Source organism: Vipera berus, assembly GCF_964194415.1.
Source record: "Vipera berus genome assembly, chromosome: 2".
In the NCBI taxonomy this organism is placed as follows: domain Eukaryota; kingdom Metazoa; phylum Chordata; class Lepidosauria; order Squamata; family Viperidae; genus Vipera; species Vipera berus.
In genome coordinates, this window is record NC_138203.1 from 171,043,969 (window position 1) to 171,062,630 (window position 18,662).

The 18,662-nt window shown below is 44.8% G+C and overlaps 1 protein-coding gene across 1 annotated transcript in view; it reads right to left on the minus strand.

Annotated features, from left to right (window-relative positions):
* The window catches only part of QRICH2 (glutamine rich 2), a gene marked incomplete at its 5' end in the record, with an annotated part of 70,970 nt that overhangs the window by 1,597 nt on the left and 50,711 nt on the right, over window positions 1-18,662 (minus strand). Inside the window, 6 exons of the mRNA XM_081319008.1 lie at window positions 1,426-1,551; window positions 1,871-1,958; window positions 5,832-6,000; window positions 11,076-11,279; window positions 12,512-12,613; window positions 12,877-12,942. Coding sequence (XP_081175134.1) covers window positions 1,426-1,551; window positions 1,871-1,958; window positions 5,832-6,000; window positions 11,076-11,279; window positions 12,512-12,613; window positions 12,877-12,942 — 755 coding nt within the window. The remainder of the gene's footprint in view (window positions 1-1,425; window positions 1,552-1,870; window positions 1,959-5,831; window positions 6,001-11,075; window positions 11,280-12,511; window positions 12,614-12,876; window positions 12,943-18,662) is intronic.

The window sequence follows — 18,662 nt, forward strand, 5'->3', positions numbered from 1 at the left end:
CTGAGACGTCCCCAGGGACACCTGATCAAAATTTGTGCACTTGGCAACTGGCAATGCACTTCACTGGTAGGTTCTGTACTTTTCCTACATTAGCCACTGGAATGACTTTGGAATGATGCAAAGCAGCACCATAAATTCTGGAAAGATCCTTCAACCAGGCTGCTGCAGTGTGATTCTTAATAACTGAGTTTGCATTTGCATCTCAGACGTGACCGTTCAGCACCTCAGTGCTCCAAAGGGGAATTCTCTATAATGGACAGATGGATTAGTGGCCATGAAGACTGCAAGGAAAGCTAGAATCACTCAGCTGGGAAGAGTTTTCTCACAAAAACCAAGAAAAGGCCTACCAGGCGTGGATCTGCAACATCAGTTCTTAACTACCAGTTTCATTCCTATTTTTAAAAACCATTTAAAAAAAAAACAGCAACCTTTCACAAAATCCTATCCTCTACCAGCACTGGATTACAGCTCCTATTATCTTCAGTTTTGAAGCTTTGGGACAAAGCAGTCACTGCAGTCCTACAGAGTTGGAAGGTCAGAGCAAGGTTGGGAAAGTATGTTCTGTGTCTGTCCCGCCCATAAATGACTGTTTACTAAAGAGATGATGTCCTGAAGGCTTTCATGCCTCGGAGATCCTCCGCCTATAAGAATCACAGACAGGAAGAGGGGTTCCTGTTACTGGGTGTCTGCAGAAAGGCAGAGGCTCCGTTCTTAAGCAGGATCTGGCAGTTTCCTGGGAAACTAACCTCATCTCTCATGGGAAATGGAAGAACATAAACATAACAGCGAAAGCTGCAAAAGAGAAAGTTGCAGTTTGGCTAATATATTACGAGGCTAAGTGAAGCTCTAACAACAACAAAAAAAAGTACCAGATTTCAATACTTCAAGCATCACAACTTACTTTAAAAAAAAAGCAAGGACTGAAAGAGGGAGGTTTCACAAATAGCCCAGTTTTACCTGGCTATTACCACTCCTTCATTGTTCAAAACTTTTAACTTTATGAAAGGTCACTAATTCAATAGCTCTTGGCTTTTCTCACTTCTTGTGAAGTGTAGTTGTTTGGAATCCTCAGCAAGTGTTATCTGCACAATGCTCATCCTATAGTGGTAAAATCAGGGCTTTTTTCCTCATAGAACGCTCAGAACGGAGTTCCGGCACCTTTTTTGGATGGAACCTTGTAGGGTAGGCAAGGCAGGTTGTATGACATGTGTGAGTTCTGGCACCTTTTTCTTTTACAAAAAAAGCACTGGGTAAAATTGAATACAGGCCATCTCTCAGAAACTTCATTTGAGCATCATCACTCCTCTGCTTTCCTCAGCAATTATTTCATAGAAAGTTGAAGGAAATACTCTCCAAGCATTCCCAGGTGGGCTTCAGGCATCATTTCCATTTCTAATCAAGCTTGATTTCAGGATTGTAACGTACCTGGTGCGCCGCCCACCGACACTTTTGCAGTCTGTGGGCGAGCTGGGAGGATGGCCACATCACTGAGCATGGGGTGATGCCTTTGTGAGGAAGACCGAATGAGCTTGCTTCTCGTTCTTGGGACAGCTGATAAGAGAAGTGTCAAGAGAGGCATCAATGTTTTGGACACATATGAAGGTAAAGTCCCATAGCGATTCCAAGAAGTCAAACAGGCCCACCTGGGAAATTGCTGTATGTTTCTCGGGGTCAATTCCCCACCAGAACAAACAAAGAGGTCTGTCTATTCTATAGATTGGCCTTCTTCCACCTGGATCCCTCCTAATTTAATTACAACTTCCATAATTTCTCACTTGAGGTCATGCTGTCTACAAAGGATTATAAAGGATAAAGAGAAAGAATTGACTCGGTCTATTCAGAGCACCTGCAAACAGAACACAAAACTCACATTCCTTCCCGGTTATTGATGGAAGATGTGTGTCCATACGTCCTTTGTAAATGTGACCATCAAGACCCAGTATATCTACTTCTTCATGCTGGAAGGAAATGCAAACACAGAAGAAATTTCAGCTGAACCTTGCTAAAGGTTAACAACTTTTTACAAGGGTTTTACTTGTAAAGCTGAAGAATGAGCTTGAAAACCCCACTGTGGTAACTCGACAAACCATTGGAACTTAGAAATTGGATCTTTTCCTTTTAAAAAATTTACAGGCAGCTACACCTGTCTTGTCCCTAATCGTTGTCGCCTCCCATCTGCTGCACAATGCCTCATTTCCAGTGCTGGAAAATTGGAAAAGGCATGTCAGGACTTTTGACTGCCATTCAGAAATCCAATTTTATTGAACTATACAGAGTGAAACAAGTGAGGATTTCTGCCCCTTGCAGTAAAAAGATACATGCTACCATTGGGGACCCTACTAGTGTGGGAGCAGGGCAGGAGCAAACATGGAAGTCAAAGAAATGTGGCTTAGAAACTAACTGAACTTACTGAAGATTTCAACTCATTGTGGTCCAATTTCGTTTCTGAGCATAATTAAGCAAGCTGATCCCGTTCTCTTATTAACCTGAGGATCCTATTGTGCGATTAGCTCTTTCCACCACACAAAGGATGTGCCAGTCACAATCTTGGGATGAGGTCCCTGACAACACTGGCAGCGTCTGCCAAAGTGATCAAATTCAGAACTTTCTCCAAAGGAGATATTGCAGTTCCAATTGTAGGAACAATAACTTTGCCCCAAGTGGTGCTGCTGAGATTTCCATCTCCACAATCCTAAAGTGCCTTGGTACTTTCTTTCCATCCTTTCTCGCCCAACAGAGTCCTCCCCAGACAATAGCTGACTTAACTTTCCCCACCTTCGTTTGGAAGTAAAAACCTAATACCCCACAATGGGATGCTGCCTGGCATGTAAGTGGGTGTTGCGTAGGGTCACAAAAATACAGTGGGGGGCTATAATCAGGAAACCACCCAGTATATTCAGTTTGGCTTTTTCCAATCTGCAACCTCCCTCAGAATTGTTAAATTATATTTCCCTTCGTCTCCAGATGACACAAACATGGGGGAATGGTTATAGGATTTGTACTCATATGGCACATGTGCATATACATGCCTGTGTGATACCAGATGGGAAGGTTTTCAGTTGCACCTAGCATTATTGGAGTCAGAACGATGGACTCGTATTAGCATGGGTGACTCTAGCAAAAATGGCCAAATTGTGTTACTGCATCTCTGCTAACGGAGGAGAATAAAAAGACATTACAGAGGGACATGTGGTCAAAAAAGGCTTTTGTTCTACTTCAGTTGCTTTTATATTATAGAAGTCTCAGAGAGAGGTAACAAAATATATCCATTATCTCAAAGACAATACCAAGCCACCCACCCTGAAGTTAAGAGCATGAAAGGGGAGACTCTAAAAAAAGGGTGATGTTATCGCTGTTATTCAGAAAAGCATTATACTCTTTCTTCCCCAAGTGCTTAAATAAGGTAAGAGGTTGTTGTGAAGGACTGACAAGTGTGTCTGATCAAACATTTGGCTGACCCTGGATTCCATTTCTCACTGCTGCTCAAATGTTAAACCTTGGTAATCTCCTGTTCATGTATTCATCTACTTTCAGTACTGCAGACTGGGGTTGTTCACGTTCGGCTTTTCTAAAAAGAATCCTCCCCTGTTCTGCCCCTTCCTCTTCTCCCACCAACATAAAAACAAACAAAGCTGAAGAATCTTGAAATAAACTCCTGAAATAGACCTATTCTGATTTTGCCAAAAGAAGCTAACGAAACCTTTTAGCAAAGTATTGGCTAATGGGGCCCCAATTCTCAAGGAAAAGAAAATGTCTCCAATCACAAGGAAGGATAGAACAAGAGTCAGAGATTTCTGTTTCAGATCATCTGCAGCAGACTTTGGATTTCTTCAACCTGCAGAGAGCATCTGTTTCCATTCCAGTATAAAACTGCCCAATTTAAGATCCTTTAGGAAGAGGCAAACTTTGTCATATTTAAAGCAGAGGCATTAATAATGACTAGCTAAACTATATTGCTTTTAATGGCCCTAGTGGAAGTAGGACTAGGTCTCCATCCAACCATCGGTAAAAAAAACAGAAAATGACAAAGTAGCCTATACACAATGCAGCACAGTTCACAATATCCTATGTACCCTATTGCAGTTGATCCAGACTGTATCTAAATAGGAATGTGGTCTTGAGGGAGATGCTGGTGGAACCAGGCTACAATTGCTACAAAAGAGGCAAATTCCGTGCTTAATAAAGATAAGATTTATATGGCTCCCACCCTGAGGCACTGTAAGAACATAAACAATGGACAAATAACACCTGTGGTCTAACCTTGGCTGTTTTGGTTTTTTTCTTACATTAGGCAAGGACTGGGAAGCCTACTATCTTCTCTATATTGCTTTATTACAACTCTCAACATCTGTCTCCAGTGACAAGCCAGACTAATATATTGCTAGGAAATGTACTTCAGCAACATCTGGAAAACTACCAGTTTCCTAGATCAGTGATGGCGAACCTTTTAGAGACCAAGTGCCCAACCTGCAACCCAAAACCCACTATTGCTGGGTGCTGTGTGGGCGTGGCCCACTGGGTGGGCGTGGCTGTGGTGGTCATGGCAGACAGTGGGTGTGGCCAAGGTGAGCACGGTCACCTCGATGTTGCTCATGGGGAGGGATGCCTGTGGGGACGGGCAGGGTTGGAGGAGATCCAGGTCTCTGGCAGGAGGGGTAGTAGGTAGGAGGCTCGTCCTGCGGAGTGAGGCAAGGCGAGGCAGGGCGGGGGTGCCATTGTTGCGGGGCAAGGTGAGGCAGGGGCAGCTGCTGCCTGACACCATCGCCCCCCCCACACAGAGGCCAGCGAACATATGGGGGCCGACGGTATCCGTCAGCAACCACAGCCTGCCGGCTTCTCAACCGGCACACTCTGGGGCTCCGCAGCCCACCACCAGCAGTTCAGACAAGCCACCTCTGAGCTGGACAGCTGGCCGACAGCTGAGGAGGCAATGCAGTGGGTTGTGCCTGGGAAAAGGACAGCATGTGAGGCCAGGAGGGATGGGACAGGGGGAGGGAAACCAGCCGTGCCGGGATGCATCTGGCCACATGGGACCTCGGATGGCTGGTTGAAGAGGGACGCCTGCCATGTCCGGGGCATGGCACGTGTGCCCACAAAGAGGGCTCTCAGTGCCACCTCTGGCACGTGTGCCATAGGTTCACCACCACTGTCCTAGATGAATACCAGACTCTTCCTCAGGTGCATCAAAACTTTACAAATAACTGCAAACAGGTAGCATCCTGCTCATGGAACGAGCACCTCAGGAAGGAAAACCCCTCAGCCACTAAATGACAAAATGTCCAACCTGTACAGTACTACAGGTAGTCCTTGACTTACAACAGTTCGTTTAGTGACCGCTCAATGTTACAGCCGAACTGACTGAAAAAAGCGACACAATCATTGCAATGTCCTCATAGTCACATGATCAACATTCAGACTCTGGGCAACCGACTCACATTTACAACGGTTGTGTCCCGGGGTCATGTGATCACCTTTTGTGACCTTCTGACAAGCGAAGTCAATGGGGAAGCTAGATTCAATTAACAACCGCATTATTAACTTAATGAAATGCAATGATTCGCTTCACAACTCTGGCAAGAAAAGTGGTAAAATGGGGCAAAACTCACATAACAAATTTTGGGCTTAGTTGTGGTCGTACGTCAAGGACTACCTGTATTTACATCTCCTCTCTAGGTGGAATTCCTTGCCCTTGCCCTTTTGGAGGGCAGTTCATGCAAAGCAGTGAAAGGCAGTGCTGAGATTTTAGGCTTCAAATGCGGTTGTCCCGCTCTAGGCCTGTGCCAATGTCCATCCACCCTCTCCTACTCCCTCTCCACCTGGCTCCTCATTACCTTCATCATTGCCAGCATGGTGTTTTCATCTGGCTGGACAGAGGGCGTACCCTGGTTGAACTGTTGCAGTTTCACATAGCGTCTGAATGGATGGGTGAGGGTATGGCTGCCTCCACAGTGTCGAGGTACACTCATGTAGCTGAAGTCAGCCATCTCTGGAAGTCTCTCCCTGTAAAGAAGCAAGGACCCATAATCCACACGTGGCAAAGTCGAGCGGCCCTGTGATCACGGAAAATCCACCAGAACAACCACTTTGTTTCTGAAGGATTAGATTCCTTTCGGGACATTAGCAGCCGAAGGGAGGGCAGGGGAAGCATTGCAATTAAAAATTGGGACTCAACCAAGTTCAAGATCTGGCATGACTTTTCTGTGGTGGCATGGGTTAAAGTGTGACCTTGGCTCAGTGGCCGGTATGAATGTTTAATTTTTTTGGTTCACTGTGTTGTAAACCAAGCAACTGTATTTTATCTGATGAACCAGACGATATAGAGGGCAGCACACTTACATCCTGCCATGTGGACATCCACTACATCTTTGCTTAGTATAGCAAAATGACCGATTGTCAGCAAAGCAAATTTTCAGGCTCACAGCAAGGCTTAGGATGAAAGAAGGGTCTCTGGGTGGCAATCTGCTCCTATTTCCTACTTTCAAACCTCCCTCGTTCCCCATAACGGCTGAACATTGTGGCTAAAATTCAAACATCATCAGATAAAATTTGCACCTTTTCTGGAGGAGTAAGGATAAATTAGCAATAGAAAAAAAAGAATAGCATGTCTGAGGCCTTCTAGCCTCGTTCCTACTTTTCCTATCCCCAAAAGGGAGAAAGTGATTTTAAAAATAGCCCTGGGTTCAGGTGATATCGTAAGAGAATTCCTGGTCCAAAGTGGCTTCCTCAAAAGGTATTTAGCGGGCAATGAGATAGTAATCGCTCTTTTCTTAATGTTGATAAAATGTTCACCAACGTCCTAAGGAAGGGAGGACCCCATTGGGCAGGATTAATAGCTCAAGGCTTCTGTTGGGAGAAAGTCACAGTTGTCTGCAACTCAACCTTCCAGGATGGGGCCAGATATTAGAAGTGTCCTCCTCCTTCAATAGGAAAAGGAAGGAAGGTCAGCTGATATGTTGCAGAGCATTAGTCTGAGCATCATTTACAATGATGTTCTACACAGGGTCCAAACTCTGGGCTCCACAAAGGCACTCTTAGGAAATAGTAACAGTGAGTGGTTACTTTCCACTGCTATGCTGAAAGTATGCCCACCTGCCCAGAAGAGATGAAGAACCAAGCATTGGGGGGGGAGTCAGGGAGGGTGGGGGCAGAGAGAATGTGTGTCTCTGTGTGAGGAAATGGCAGAAATCACCTCACCAGTTTGTGTTCGGGTAAATGGCATTTGGGAGAATAGCTTTGCTCAAGCAGTCTTTTTTAAATGCACCTCGCATAGCAGCCCTATTTTAAGCCTGTCCTTGTTCACTTTGAAAATTCCAAATCTGCCTTCCAGCCTGAAAAGTTAGCGTGCTACTTTGCTTCTTCAATATCTCAAATCTGAAGCACAGATCGTGTTCACTCTGCCCTTGAGTAAGGCAAGCCTCCATGGCAAGAAAGATCCTGAGGATTATGTCAAGGAAAAGGAAATCAGGAGTCAAGGCGGTTCGAATGAATACAGGTTTATTGCATGCCAATACTTGACAAAAATCTGAATTACTAACAGCCAAAGCAAATTGGCGGTAGATAGGAGTCAGCGGAATTCAAGGTGGGCTGGACGTAGATCTCTTGTGAGCACAAAGGGACTCTAGACCAGACATGTCAAACACAAGGCCCGGGGGCCGGATGCGGCCCGCGAAGTGGTTTCATGTGGCCCGCGAAGCCATCCTGGAAACAGTGAGGGAACGGCCCCCACTGCCTTGGCCCTGGCCCAGAGACCCTCCTTCTGCCAGAGACCCCCAGATTTGTCCCAGTCCTACCCAGGCCCCCATAGGCACCCTTGATGCGAATGATGTAGAGCTGGCCACACCCACCCAGTAGGCCATACGCACTCTAGCCACGCCTACCCAGTAGGCCACGCCCACCCTGGCCATACCTACCCAGCCCCCTGAGGGCAACCGCAATGCTGATACGGCCCTCAATGAAATTGAGTTTTACACCCTTGCTCTAGACTGATGACGCACTCAATCCCTCCCTCGAATTCAGCCTGGTCATCTCTTACAGATTACATGGTCAATTCTCTCAGCCATCCAGCACTAATGTAAGATTTGAGGCCTATTTGGTCTCTTGAGTGATGTGATGAGAGGTCCTGCCCCAGGCCTGGGACACGTAGAAGTCTCAAACTGATCCTATATGACCATGAGAAACAATCCTAACAAGGCTGCTGGTAGTGAAACAAACTGTATTTTGTGGTCCTAAGAAATAAGACCAGGTCAGCAGAAAAAGGAAATGACACAGAGTTTAGGTTAGTGTTGTTTTTGAGTAGGCTCTGCTATGCTTGTCAACAAAGCATAACCCATGTTTGCCCTCTATAGAAGTGAAAAGGAAAGTCTTTGTGGGGGGGAAATGGATCACTGGAGGATCCCAACTTGCAGTCTGTTAAAAAGATGGGGATTAGAGAATCAGACTTTTAGACCTTCGTTCTTCACAGCAAGAAAATTATCCAAATGTCTCCATAGGTCATCTTTCTCATATCCTCCCATTATGGCATCAGAGGTGCCACAGTGTCTAGAATGCTGCTAGATCTTCCAAAATGCAAAAAATGGATAATAAAACCCAAATAATATTTTTTTAAAAAACGACCTCATTCTTGCAACACAGTATTTTTGTCCTCACATAAGACGATGTGAAATAGCAGCTAGTTTTAATTATAAGGTCTGTGAGGTTTTGCAGAGGAGCCCATTGCTGGAAAAATGGATGCTTTCTTCAAGTCACAAGTCGGCTGTTTCAGAGCTTGGCTCTCTCAACAGAGACACAGTCCGAGTCTCTACCACCTCACTCTTTCTCTCCTGGCCCAGTCCACCCATTTGCTGCTTGCTAATCAGATTGGTAACAGTGTTCCGTGCGCCTTTGGCGTCTAGTCATGCCGGCCACATGACCATGGAGACATCCTCGGACAAGCGCTGGCTCTTCGGCTTTGAAACGGAGATGAGCACCGGTCCCTAGAGTTGGAAACGACTAGCACGCATGTGCGGGGAAGCCTTTACCTTTACCTTAATCAGATTATGCAGGACTCCCTTTCGGCCCAGCCCTTTTCCTAAAGACACATTAAGCTTCTCCACAGAAACCCTGGGAAGAGATTCACTGAAATGCTTGGTACAGAACATAACAGCAGCCTGCTTGACCATCTTGCTCCTCACCTCTGCCTTGGAGGACAGGAAAGCAACAAGGCACACAAAACATACGGAACAAATAGAAAGTTATTTTGACAAAGCCACTTCTGGAAAGCAGTTTCCTAAACAGAGAGTAGAATTTCAAGTAGGGAAAACGAGACATGCAGCTGCAGCAGGGTTAAACTAATATTAAGGTAAAGCAGAAAAGCAAGCTAAGTTGCAAAGTTGGATAATAAGAAATTTGATTACAAAATTCTTGTATCTCACCATAGACAAGAAGTCTAGTCTGAACCAGACTTAACCCTAAACTACTTTGGACATTATTTTCAGATTTGGATTTGCATGTATTAGGAGCCACTTTATAGACATCTCTGAATATATTGTAAAATGATAACAATCAAGTCTGACTTGTTTAGCAAATCTGTGAAGTTCTGCGCCTGTTTTGGGATTGCAAATGATTACCCAAGCAGCAAGTCCAACCACTAAAATTCTTCACTGTCTGATTACAAACCTACAAAAATTTAAAAGAAGCACGTGAAAAGATTGCTTTAGGGCATGGCAAAATTCCTACATGGAAGAAATTTATGTAAATATTTCCTGCTAATTTCATGATCCAAACATACATAAGGAATATATATAAACTGAGATGATGTACGTACAAGTAGAGATAAATTTGCTAATGGAAGCTCCTTCACTGTATAGCAGTGTACACAGTATGTAAAAGGGAGTAGAGAATCTTCTCAACAAATAAATCCTTCCCTTCAAATTCCGGAAATTGTAATTACTTATAGCTTCCTTTTGCAAACCTTTCTTCACTCAAACAATTTTACACAGTTACCTGAATACAAATTTCAATAGGACCCTGATCCCAAGGTCTGAGTAAAAAGACACTATTTCTTGGATACAGTAATCAATTCAGCTTTAAACTAAAGCCAAGGAACTACTGTCCCCTCCTTCTAAATCAGGGGTCCCCAACCCCTTGTCAGCACCAGGCCATGGCCCATTGGGAACCGGGCCACACAAATGGCAGATGAGCACACAAAACTCTATTTGTGCAAGTGGCAGGCCCATGCACAAAACCATCCCCTCACCTCCCACACCACCACCACTGCTGCCACTGCCGGTCCTCAGAGCTGGAAAGGTTGGAGACTGCTGTTTAAATCATTCTAAAAATGCAAATATTTGCATTGCAGAAGGTGGCACCATCAGTTCATGGGACCTGGGTTATCGTATAATCTTTAGCCAGCATTACAGTTAATAGATGTATTAAAGCAGACGAGTGTTGCACAATACTTCTAAATTCATTCAGAGGAAATGTTCTGGAATACACGAATGCTGCATAGTAATTCATTAAAGCATCTGTGTTTTTTTAAGGACTGGATAACTACTGGAAAAGGACATAGTTGCTTTAATGAGTCACAAACATTCATATATTCCAAAATACCTCGTATGAATCTGATTAAGTGCATTGGTTAGCTCTAGATTGAAGGTAGCTTTTTGTTGTGTCCAGGTCTTGGCCTATAATTTGATTTGTTCCAGACTTGGTGTCAATACCCAGGTTGATAGGAGAAGTACTGTGTCCATTGGGATATGCAGAGCTCGCTGAGAGAAAACTCCTCCTCCTCCTTTTAATTCTTTTTTAGTTACTATTCCCTTTCCAATGTGCTGCTTCCATTATTTTCTGCCCTCTCTGCTTTCCTGGTAAGTTTGGGATGGGAGTGAGGCATGACTGGCTATAAGTAGGCAGAAATGAGCGGTAATACTCAATCTATTGTTTGCCCTAGCAGTGCTAAGGAAAGGCAGTGCAGAACCCCTCTGATCTTATGTTTTCCTGAATGAAGCACCAGGATGAGAGATTGATCAGACCCCGGCATTGCTTTCTATATTTCTGTCTGGCAAGATGAACAGTTTGCTTTATCGCACAAGGCCTACCGTTTGCCCAAAGGGCTTGAGCCAAGATACTGGGACTGCAGGGCTTCTCTGATCATCTGAGCGTTGACCCTGGCAGCTCCGCCATAATGACTCTGCACCTTCTGTATGTCCATGAGCATCTTGGAATGGATGCGGCGTAACTTGTTCAGACTAGCACTCTTCTCCAGGGCATCATAACGAACACCCGGTCCTAATTTCAAATTGCTATGACAAGGAAGAGGTGGGAAGAGGAGAATTGGATGCAGCCCAATGCCAGAGCAAGGAGACAGCAACAGCCAAAGAAGGGGGGAATGGGGAGGGAGAAACATGCTGTTAAGCCAGGCACTTGCACCCAACACCTTTTGCTAGCATTCACACAACAGGCAGTACTGAAAGAACCTACTCAGTGGTGCAGAATGCATTTGCCATAGGTAACTTTCTGGGGGCCACATACCTCCCCATTCATATACTTTGAATTCTCACACATACCTTGTGGCCCCTCACTCCACCTCCCATGTGCACACAAGTCACAACAAATAAATAAGCACCAATGGGAAGACAAATTCCCTAATTCTCAGGAAAGGGGAATCAGGAAAGGGGAGCCTTGGTGGAGCAGTGGGCTAATGCCTCCCTAAGTAACACCAGCTGCCCACAATTAGTGCAGGTTCAAGTCCCACCAGGCTCAAGGTTGACTCAGCCTTCCATCCTTCCGAGGTAGGTAAAATGAGGACCCAGATTGTTGGGGGCAATTAAGCTGACTTTGTAAAAATGCCGCTTGGGGGGGGGGGCGAAAGCCCTAATAATAAACAGGCATATACATAGAATGAAGGCTATTCCTAAGCACATTGATCTGTGCTCCTTAGATTGTAAGCTGCCCTGAGTCTTCGGAGAAGGGTGGGATATAAATGGGATTAAAAAACAAAAAAAAAATCAAGAGAGCTAAGGCATTGGGACACTCTTAGACACAGATATGTCACTGGGTTTTTTAAAAAATTCCATAGCTACTGATTGAAACAAAATTAAAAGATATAGATAGATGGTAGGTAGAATGATGGATAGATAGACAGACAGACAGACAGACAGGGGGAGGGGAGAGGGGGAGTTGATGTCCACGAGTCATAAAAAGAGCCAAGGTTGCCTAACCCTGGTAGGGGAAACCTGTATCTTGACGGGATCACTCCTAAAATTGGGTATTTGGCACTTAATGATCGTATCATTTAGCAACAGAAGTTCTGGCCTCTCAACTATGATGGTAAGCTGAGGACTACCTGTACATAACGAAGGTTGCATCCCAAGAATAACATTCAAACTAGATGGATACTTTGCACTTTATATATACATTCCTCCCTGTGGATCCCTACTCCAGATCTCTTATTTCACTCAGTTCCTGAATACAGAAAAGTTAGATAAAGAAACGGCAAGAGAAGAAAACACAGAAGCTCCTATCTGCGTTTTACTTGCGGTTCAGTTGCCTGATTTGTTCCATTTCATAAACCATATACGGCCGGAGGGATTGGTGAGCAGGTAAACCTGGAACAGCTGGGAGAGTCGTAATTCGCCTGTCGAGATAACATGCAGACAGGATATATAAGGGAGGATGGGGAACAAGTGAAAGAGGAGAGGGCAGCTGCTCCTGGCCTAACACCTTGCCAGCATTTTATTAACAAAGGAAAAGGCCAGCTTCTCAGCAGATAGATGGACGTAGGCAGCAACTCGCTGAATAGCTGATGGCTGAATCTACAGCCTAGTAGAGGCGTTCCTATACCTGCATCTAAGCAGATCGATTACTGATCTGATTTGAAAGCTTGAAGCAAAGACTTACGGGCCAGGCACCACCATCTCTAAGGGTCGGTCACAAGAAATGCAGTGAAAGTGAGCCAGGAGTCTCCTGTTTGAGAAGAAAAAAGAAACAACAAATCAGAGGGGGGGGAATGGTTGGAGTAGGGGGTAAAATATACGTTTGGCCACGAGAGGAGCATGCTTCTTTTTTTAAACCAGAGGGCCACAAGAGCGGGGGATAAACGCAACCTGGCATGTTTCTATCATGCAGAGGCATTTTTAACATACCCGTTAAATTGAGTATTTATTTCCACAACAAACAATTCAACTTTAAAGAAGCCAAGAAAAACAAAACATTCATCGGGCAAGGATTCAGAGTTCAGTGGATGGAAATTCATGAAAGCATAGTGGAAATTCTCACCAACTATATGTTAAAAATGCCCCTGGGGAGTGTCAGACTCTGAATTTACTGCAGTATCAGGAACTGCAGCAGATTCAAAGAGGAGAGGGCAAGACAAAGTAATAGGCAGGACTGGAACAAGAGCTACATTCGGCTTAAATTATATTTTATAAAATTAGTTAAATGCAGTTAATAAGATTACTCTCCATGCATTTAATAATTCCCTCCCCCCTTGCCATCTTAAAAATTGCAATAGCAATTTTTGAAAGGGGTTGGGGGGGGACCACAACAAGACTTTAGAGGGAGGACATATGGTACTAGAGGCTCAGGCTGTGCACCATGAGTAAATACAGTTACTATGAGGGAGAATAAAAGATGTCCCAGAAAGGAAGGAAAAATCTGGGCATTGTACAGGAAGTCCTTCACTGACAACCCTAATTGAGTCTAGCAATAATGTTCACAAGTCATGATGGTTGTAAAGTGGGACACTATGTGACTGGACCCATTTTTACGGCCTTTTTGACAGTGGTTGTTAAGCAAATGCAGCAGTTGTAAAGCCGACCCATTGTTTGTTAAAGCTCAGTTTTTGCTGGCAACTGGAAGCTAACACCGGTTTCTGGGGGGGAAAAAAACCCACTGTAAATTGTGGTCATGTGACTGTAGGGTGCTGCAAATGGCTGTAAATATGGGCAGGTTGCCAAGTGCCCAAAAAGCAACCTTGTGACCACAAGGGGGAGCAATATCAGAATTTAAAAATCAGGTCCTGGGTTCTTTCTTTTTTTTTGGAGGGAGGGGGTGTCTGTTGTAACTTCAAATGTTTGCTAAGCAATAAGTTGAGGACTATCTTATCTCCACAGCCAGTGAACTGCAGATAAAATAGCACCCTCCAATTACATTTGACTAAGGCAGATTGCAAAAGTGTCTCATGAATGGAAAGAGGATCTGAAGTATGATGTTTTGTTTGTGCCCAGAAAAGGGAAAAGGGAGAGGGAGAGAGAGAATTTGCCTCTCCAAAACAAGGAGGTTTTTTTTTCAGTTTGGAGAACTCCAGACAGATCCTTTATGGGAGAGCTGTGTGTGGTGTTTTCTCCTTCCTGCCCCAAAGGCAGTGAACGAGATCACCAGCTTTCTTCCACCTCCCTTTCTACATAATGTATGATCTACTCCAGTGATGGCGAACCTTTCAGAGACCGAGTGCCCAAACTGCAACCCAAAACCCACTTATGTATCGTCGGGTGCCGAGTGGGCGTGGTGCATTGGGTGGGTGTGGCCGGTGGGTGTGGCCAGTGGTTGGGTGTGGCCAATTGGTTGGGCGTGGCCCATTGGGTGGGCATGGCTGAGGTGGTAACTGTAGACTGGGTGGGACTAAAAAGTTCAATCAATCAATTCCAACTTTGCGAGATATTTTTTTTCCCGTGAGAAGTTGAAATTGATTGATTGATTGAACCTTTTTTTTTTGCACACGGCGGCGGAAGCCAAAGCGAAAAGGTTTTATAAAACCCAGCTGAAGGCCTAGGACTGGGGCAATGGCACGCGTGCCCACAGCGAGGGCTCTGCGTGCTACCTGTGGCACGTGTGCCATAGGTTCACCACCACGTATCTACTCCAAAGCCCTTAGTACTAACAATACATGGCATTACTAGCTATTAAAACTGATAGGGGCACCCCGTGTTAAACTGATCATCTCCTCTAGATTTGGGGAAATTGTAGCTGCCCAGGTGCTACTGATCAGATGCTACTGACCAACTCGCAGGCGCTTTCCCAGCATGGTTACTTGGGAAGGATGCGGGAGTTCCAGCTGAGTAACCTCGGAGAGGCTACAGGTTGCCTATCCTGGACCTAGCTCTGAGATCTTACTGTTTGGGAGCAAAGAGATGTCCAAAATAGCCAAATTATATCACCCATCACCCTCCTGGTATTCAACCCCTCAGATTGGATTTCAGCTTCCATCATTCCTTCGGCCGGGCTGGCAGTCTAATAATAGACTCCTCACAACTTCGTGTGAAAGCAACTGTTCTTGTGGACTTTCAAAGTTTGCTTTGACAAAACGAAGAGTGATCTTTCCCTCCACACTGCACTGGCTGCGCTGCTTAGTCCGTATCCGTTTCCTTCCTTTCCTCCCTCCCTTTCACTGAAGGCCAGTAGATCCACCCCACCTGTGCCTTGCAGGTTCCTTTCGATGAAATAAGATCACTATGTGGACCTTCCTATCCCAAACCGGACACACCTTCACCTAATCCCTCATGATATGCTCAGGGCTGGGATGCGGGACCCTGAATCAGGAACTGTCACTGTCCCCGATGCTGCATGAGACAAATCTGAGCAGAAGACTCGCCAACCCCCTTTTCTCTGGAAAGTGTCCTTGAGAGAAACACACACACACACACACACACACACACACCAAAAATCCAAGGGAAGCATGCTTCTGGGCAGCCAGCGCCTCCCCCAATGTTTGCATCTTATTTCTTCATGCCTTCACACCTATAATCACTCTCTGATTTAATTAAAGGATTTTCAAAGCAAGACACAGGGACAGGCAGGGCAACAACTCCTGGGATGGCAGCACAGCTAGACCAAGAGATTCTGCTGCATCTTATACAATGGACCCCCTTCATGGATTACTGCCTTGTCGTGGCGAAGGGGCTTGCGTAATTCAATGAAGCTATGAGCTATGCCGTGCAGGGCCACCCAAGACGGACAGGTCATAGCAGAGAGTTCTGACAAAACGTGATCCACTGGAGAAGGAAATGGCAACCCACTCCAGTATCTTTGCCATGAAAACCCTATGGACAGTACCAAAAGGCAAAACGATATGACGCTGGAAGATGAGCCCCTCAGGTCGGAAGGCGTCCAATATGCTACTGGGGAAGAGCAGAGGGCTAGTACTAGTAGCGCCAGAAAGAATGAAGCGACTGGGCCAAAGCCGAAAGGACGCTCAGCTGTGGATGTGTCTGGTGGTGAAAGGAAAGTCCGATGCTGCAAAGATTTTTTCTCCATAGGAACCTGGAATGTAAGATCCATCAATCAAGGAAAGCTGGACGTGGTCAAACAAGAGATGACAAGACTGAACATCGACATCTTAGGTATCAGCGAACTAAAATGGACAGGAATGGGTGAATTTAATTCAGATGACCATCAGGTATACTACTGTGGACAAGAATCCCTCAGAAGAAATGGAGTAGCCTTCATAGTCAATAAAAGAGTAGGAAAAGCAATACTGGGATACAATCCTCAAAATGACAGAATGATCTCAGTTCGAATCCAAGGCAAACCATTCAATATCACAGTAGTCCAAGTCTATGCCCCAACCACCAGTGCTGAAGAGGATGAAATTGACCGGTTCTACGAAGCCCTACAGCACCTTATAGAACAGACACCAAAAAATGATGTCCTTATCATCATGGGGGATTGGAATGCTAAAGTAGGAAGCCAAAAGATAACTGGAATAACAGGCAAGTTTGGCCTTGGTGTACAAAATGAAGCAGGGCACAGGCTGATAGAATTTTGTCAAGAGAATACGATGGTCATAGCAAACACTCTTTTCCAACAACCCAAGAGACGGCTCTACACATGGACATCACCAGACGGTCAACACAGAAATCAGATTGACTATATGCTCTGCAGCCAAAGATGGAGAAGCTCTATACAGTCAGTAAAAACAAGACCAGTAGCTGACTGTGGCTCAGACCATGAGCTTCTCCTTGCAAAGTTTAGGCTTAAACTGAAGAAAGTAGGGAAAAGCACTAGGCCACTCAGGTATGAATTAAATCATATCCCTGTTGAATATACAGTAGAGGTGACAAATAGATTTAAGGAATTAGATCTGATAGACAGAGTGCCTGAAGAACTATGGACAGAGGTTCGCGACATTGTACAAGAGGTAGCAACCAAAACCATCCCAAAGAAAAAGAAATGCAAGAAAGCAAAATGGCTGTCTGAGGAAGCTTTGCAAATAGCTGAGGAAAGGAGGGAAGCGAAAGGCAAGGGAGAAAAACATAGATACGCGCAATTGAATGCAGAATTCCAGAGAATAGCTAGAAGAGATAAGAATGCCTTCTTAAATGAACAGTGCAAAGAAATAGAAGAAAACAACAGAATAGGGAGGACCAGAGATCTTTTCAAGAAAATTGGAGAGATGAAGGGAACGTTTAATGCAAAAATGGGCATGATAAAGGACCAAAATGGCAGGGACCTAACAGAGGCAGAAGAGATTAAGAAGAGGTGGCAAAATTATACAGAAGAACTATACAAGAATGAGCTTAACGTCCCTGATAATCACAATGAGGTGGTCACTGACCTCGAGCCAGACATCCTAGAATGTGAAGTGAAGTGGGCCTTAGAAAAGCTGAGCAACAACAAAGCTAGTGGAGGTGACAGTATTCCAGCTGAGCTATTCAAAATCTTAAAAGACAGTGCAGTAAAAGTGCTACACTCAATTTGCCAGCAAATTTGGAAAACTCAACAGTGGCCACAGGATTGGAAAAGATCAGTTTACATTCCAATTCCAAAGAAAGGCAGTGCCAAAGAATGTTCAAACTATCGCACCATTGCACTCATTTCTCATGCTAGTAAAGTCATGCTTAAAATCCTACAAGCTAGACTTCAGCAGTATGTGGATCGAGAACTACCAGAAGTACAGGCAGGATTTCGAAGAGGCAGAGGAACTAGAGATCAAATTGCCAACATAGGCTGGATCATGGAGAAAGCTAGAGAGTTCCAGAAAAACATCTACTTCTGCTTCATTGACTATGCTAAAGCCTTTGATTGTGTGGATCATAACAAACTGTGGCAAGTTCTTAAAGAGATGGGAGTACCAGACCATCTTATTTGTCTCTTGAGAAACCTATATGCGGGTCAAGAAGCAACAGTGAGAACTGGACATGGAACCACTGATTGGTTCAAAATTGGGAAAGGAGTCCGGCAAGGCTGTATACTGTCGCCCTGCCTATTTAACTTATATGCAGAGCACATCATGAGAAAGGCAGGGCTAGATGAATCAAAAGTTGGAATTAAGATTGCCGGGAGAAATATCAACAACCTAAGATACGCAGATGATACCACTCTAATGGCAGAAAGTGAAGAAGAACTAAAGAGCCTCTTGTTGCGGGTGAAGAAGGAGAGTGCAAAACTTGGGTTGAAACTTAACATTAAGAAAACCAAGATCATGGCATCTGGCCCTCTCAATTCCTGGCAAATAGATGGGGAAGAAATGGAAGTAGTGACAGATTTTATTTTCCTGGGCTCCAAGATCACTGCAGATGGGGACTGTAGCCAAGAAATTAAAAGACGCTTGCTCCTCGGGAGGAAAGCCATGGCAAATCTAGACAGCACACTAAAAAGCAGAGACATCACCCTGTCAACAAAAGTGCGTATAGTCAAGGCTATGGTCTTCCCAGTTGCAATGTATGGCAGTGAAAGTTGGACCATAA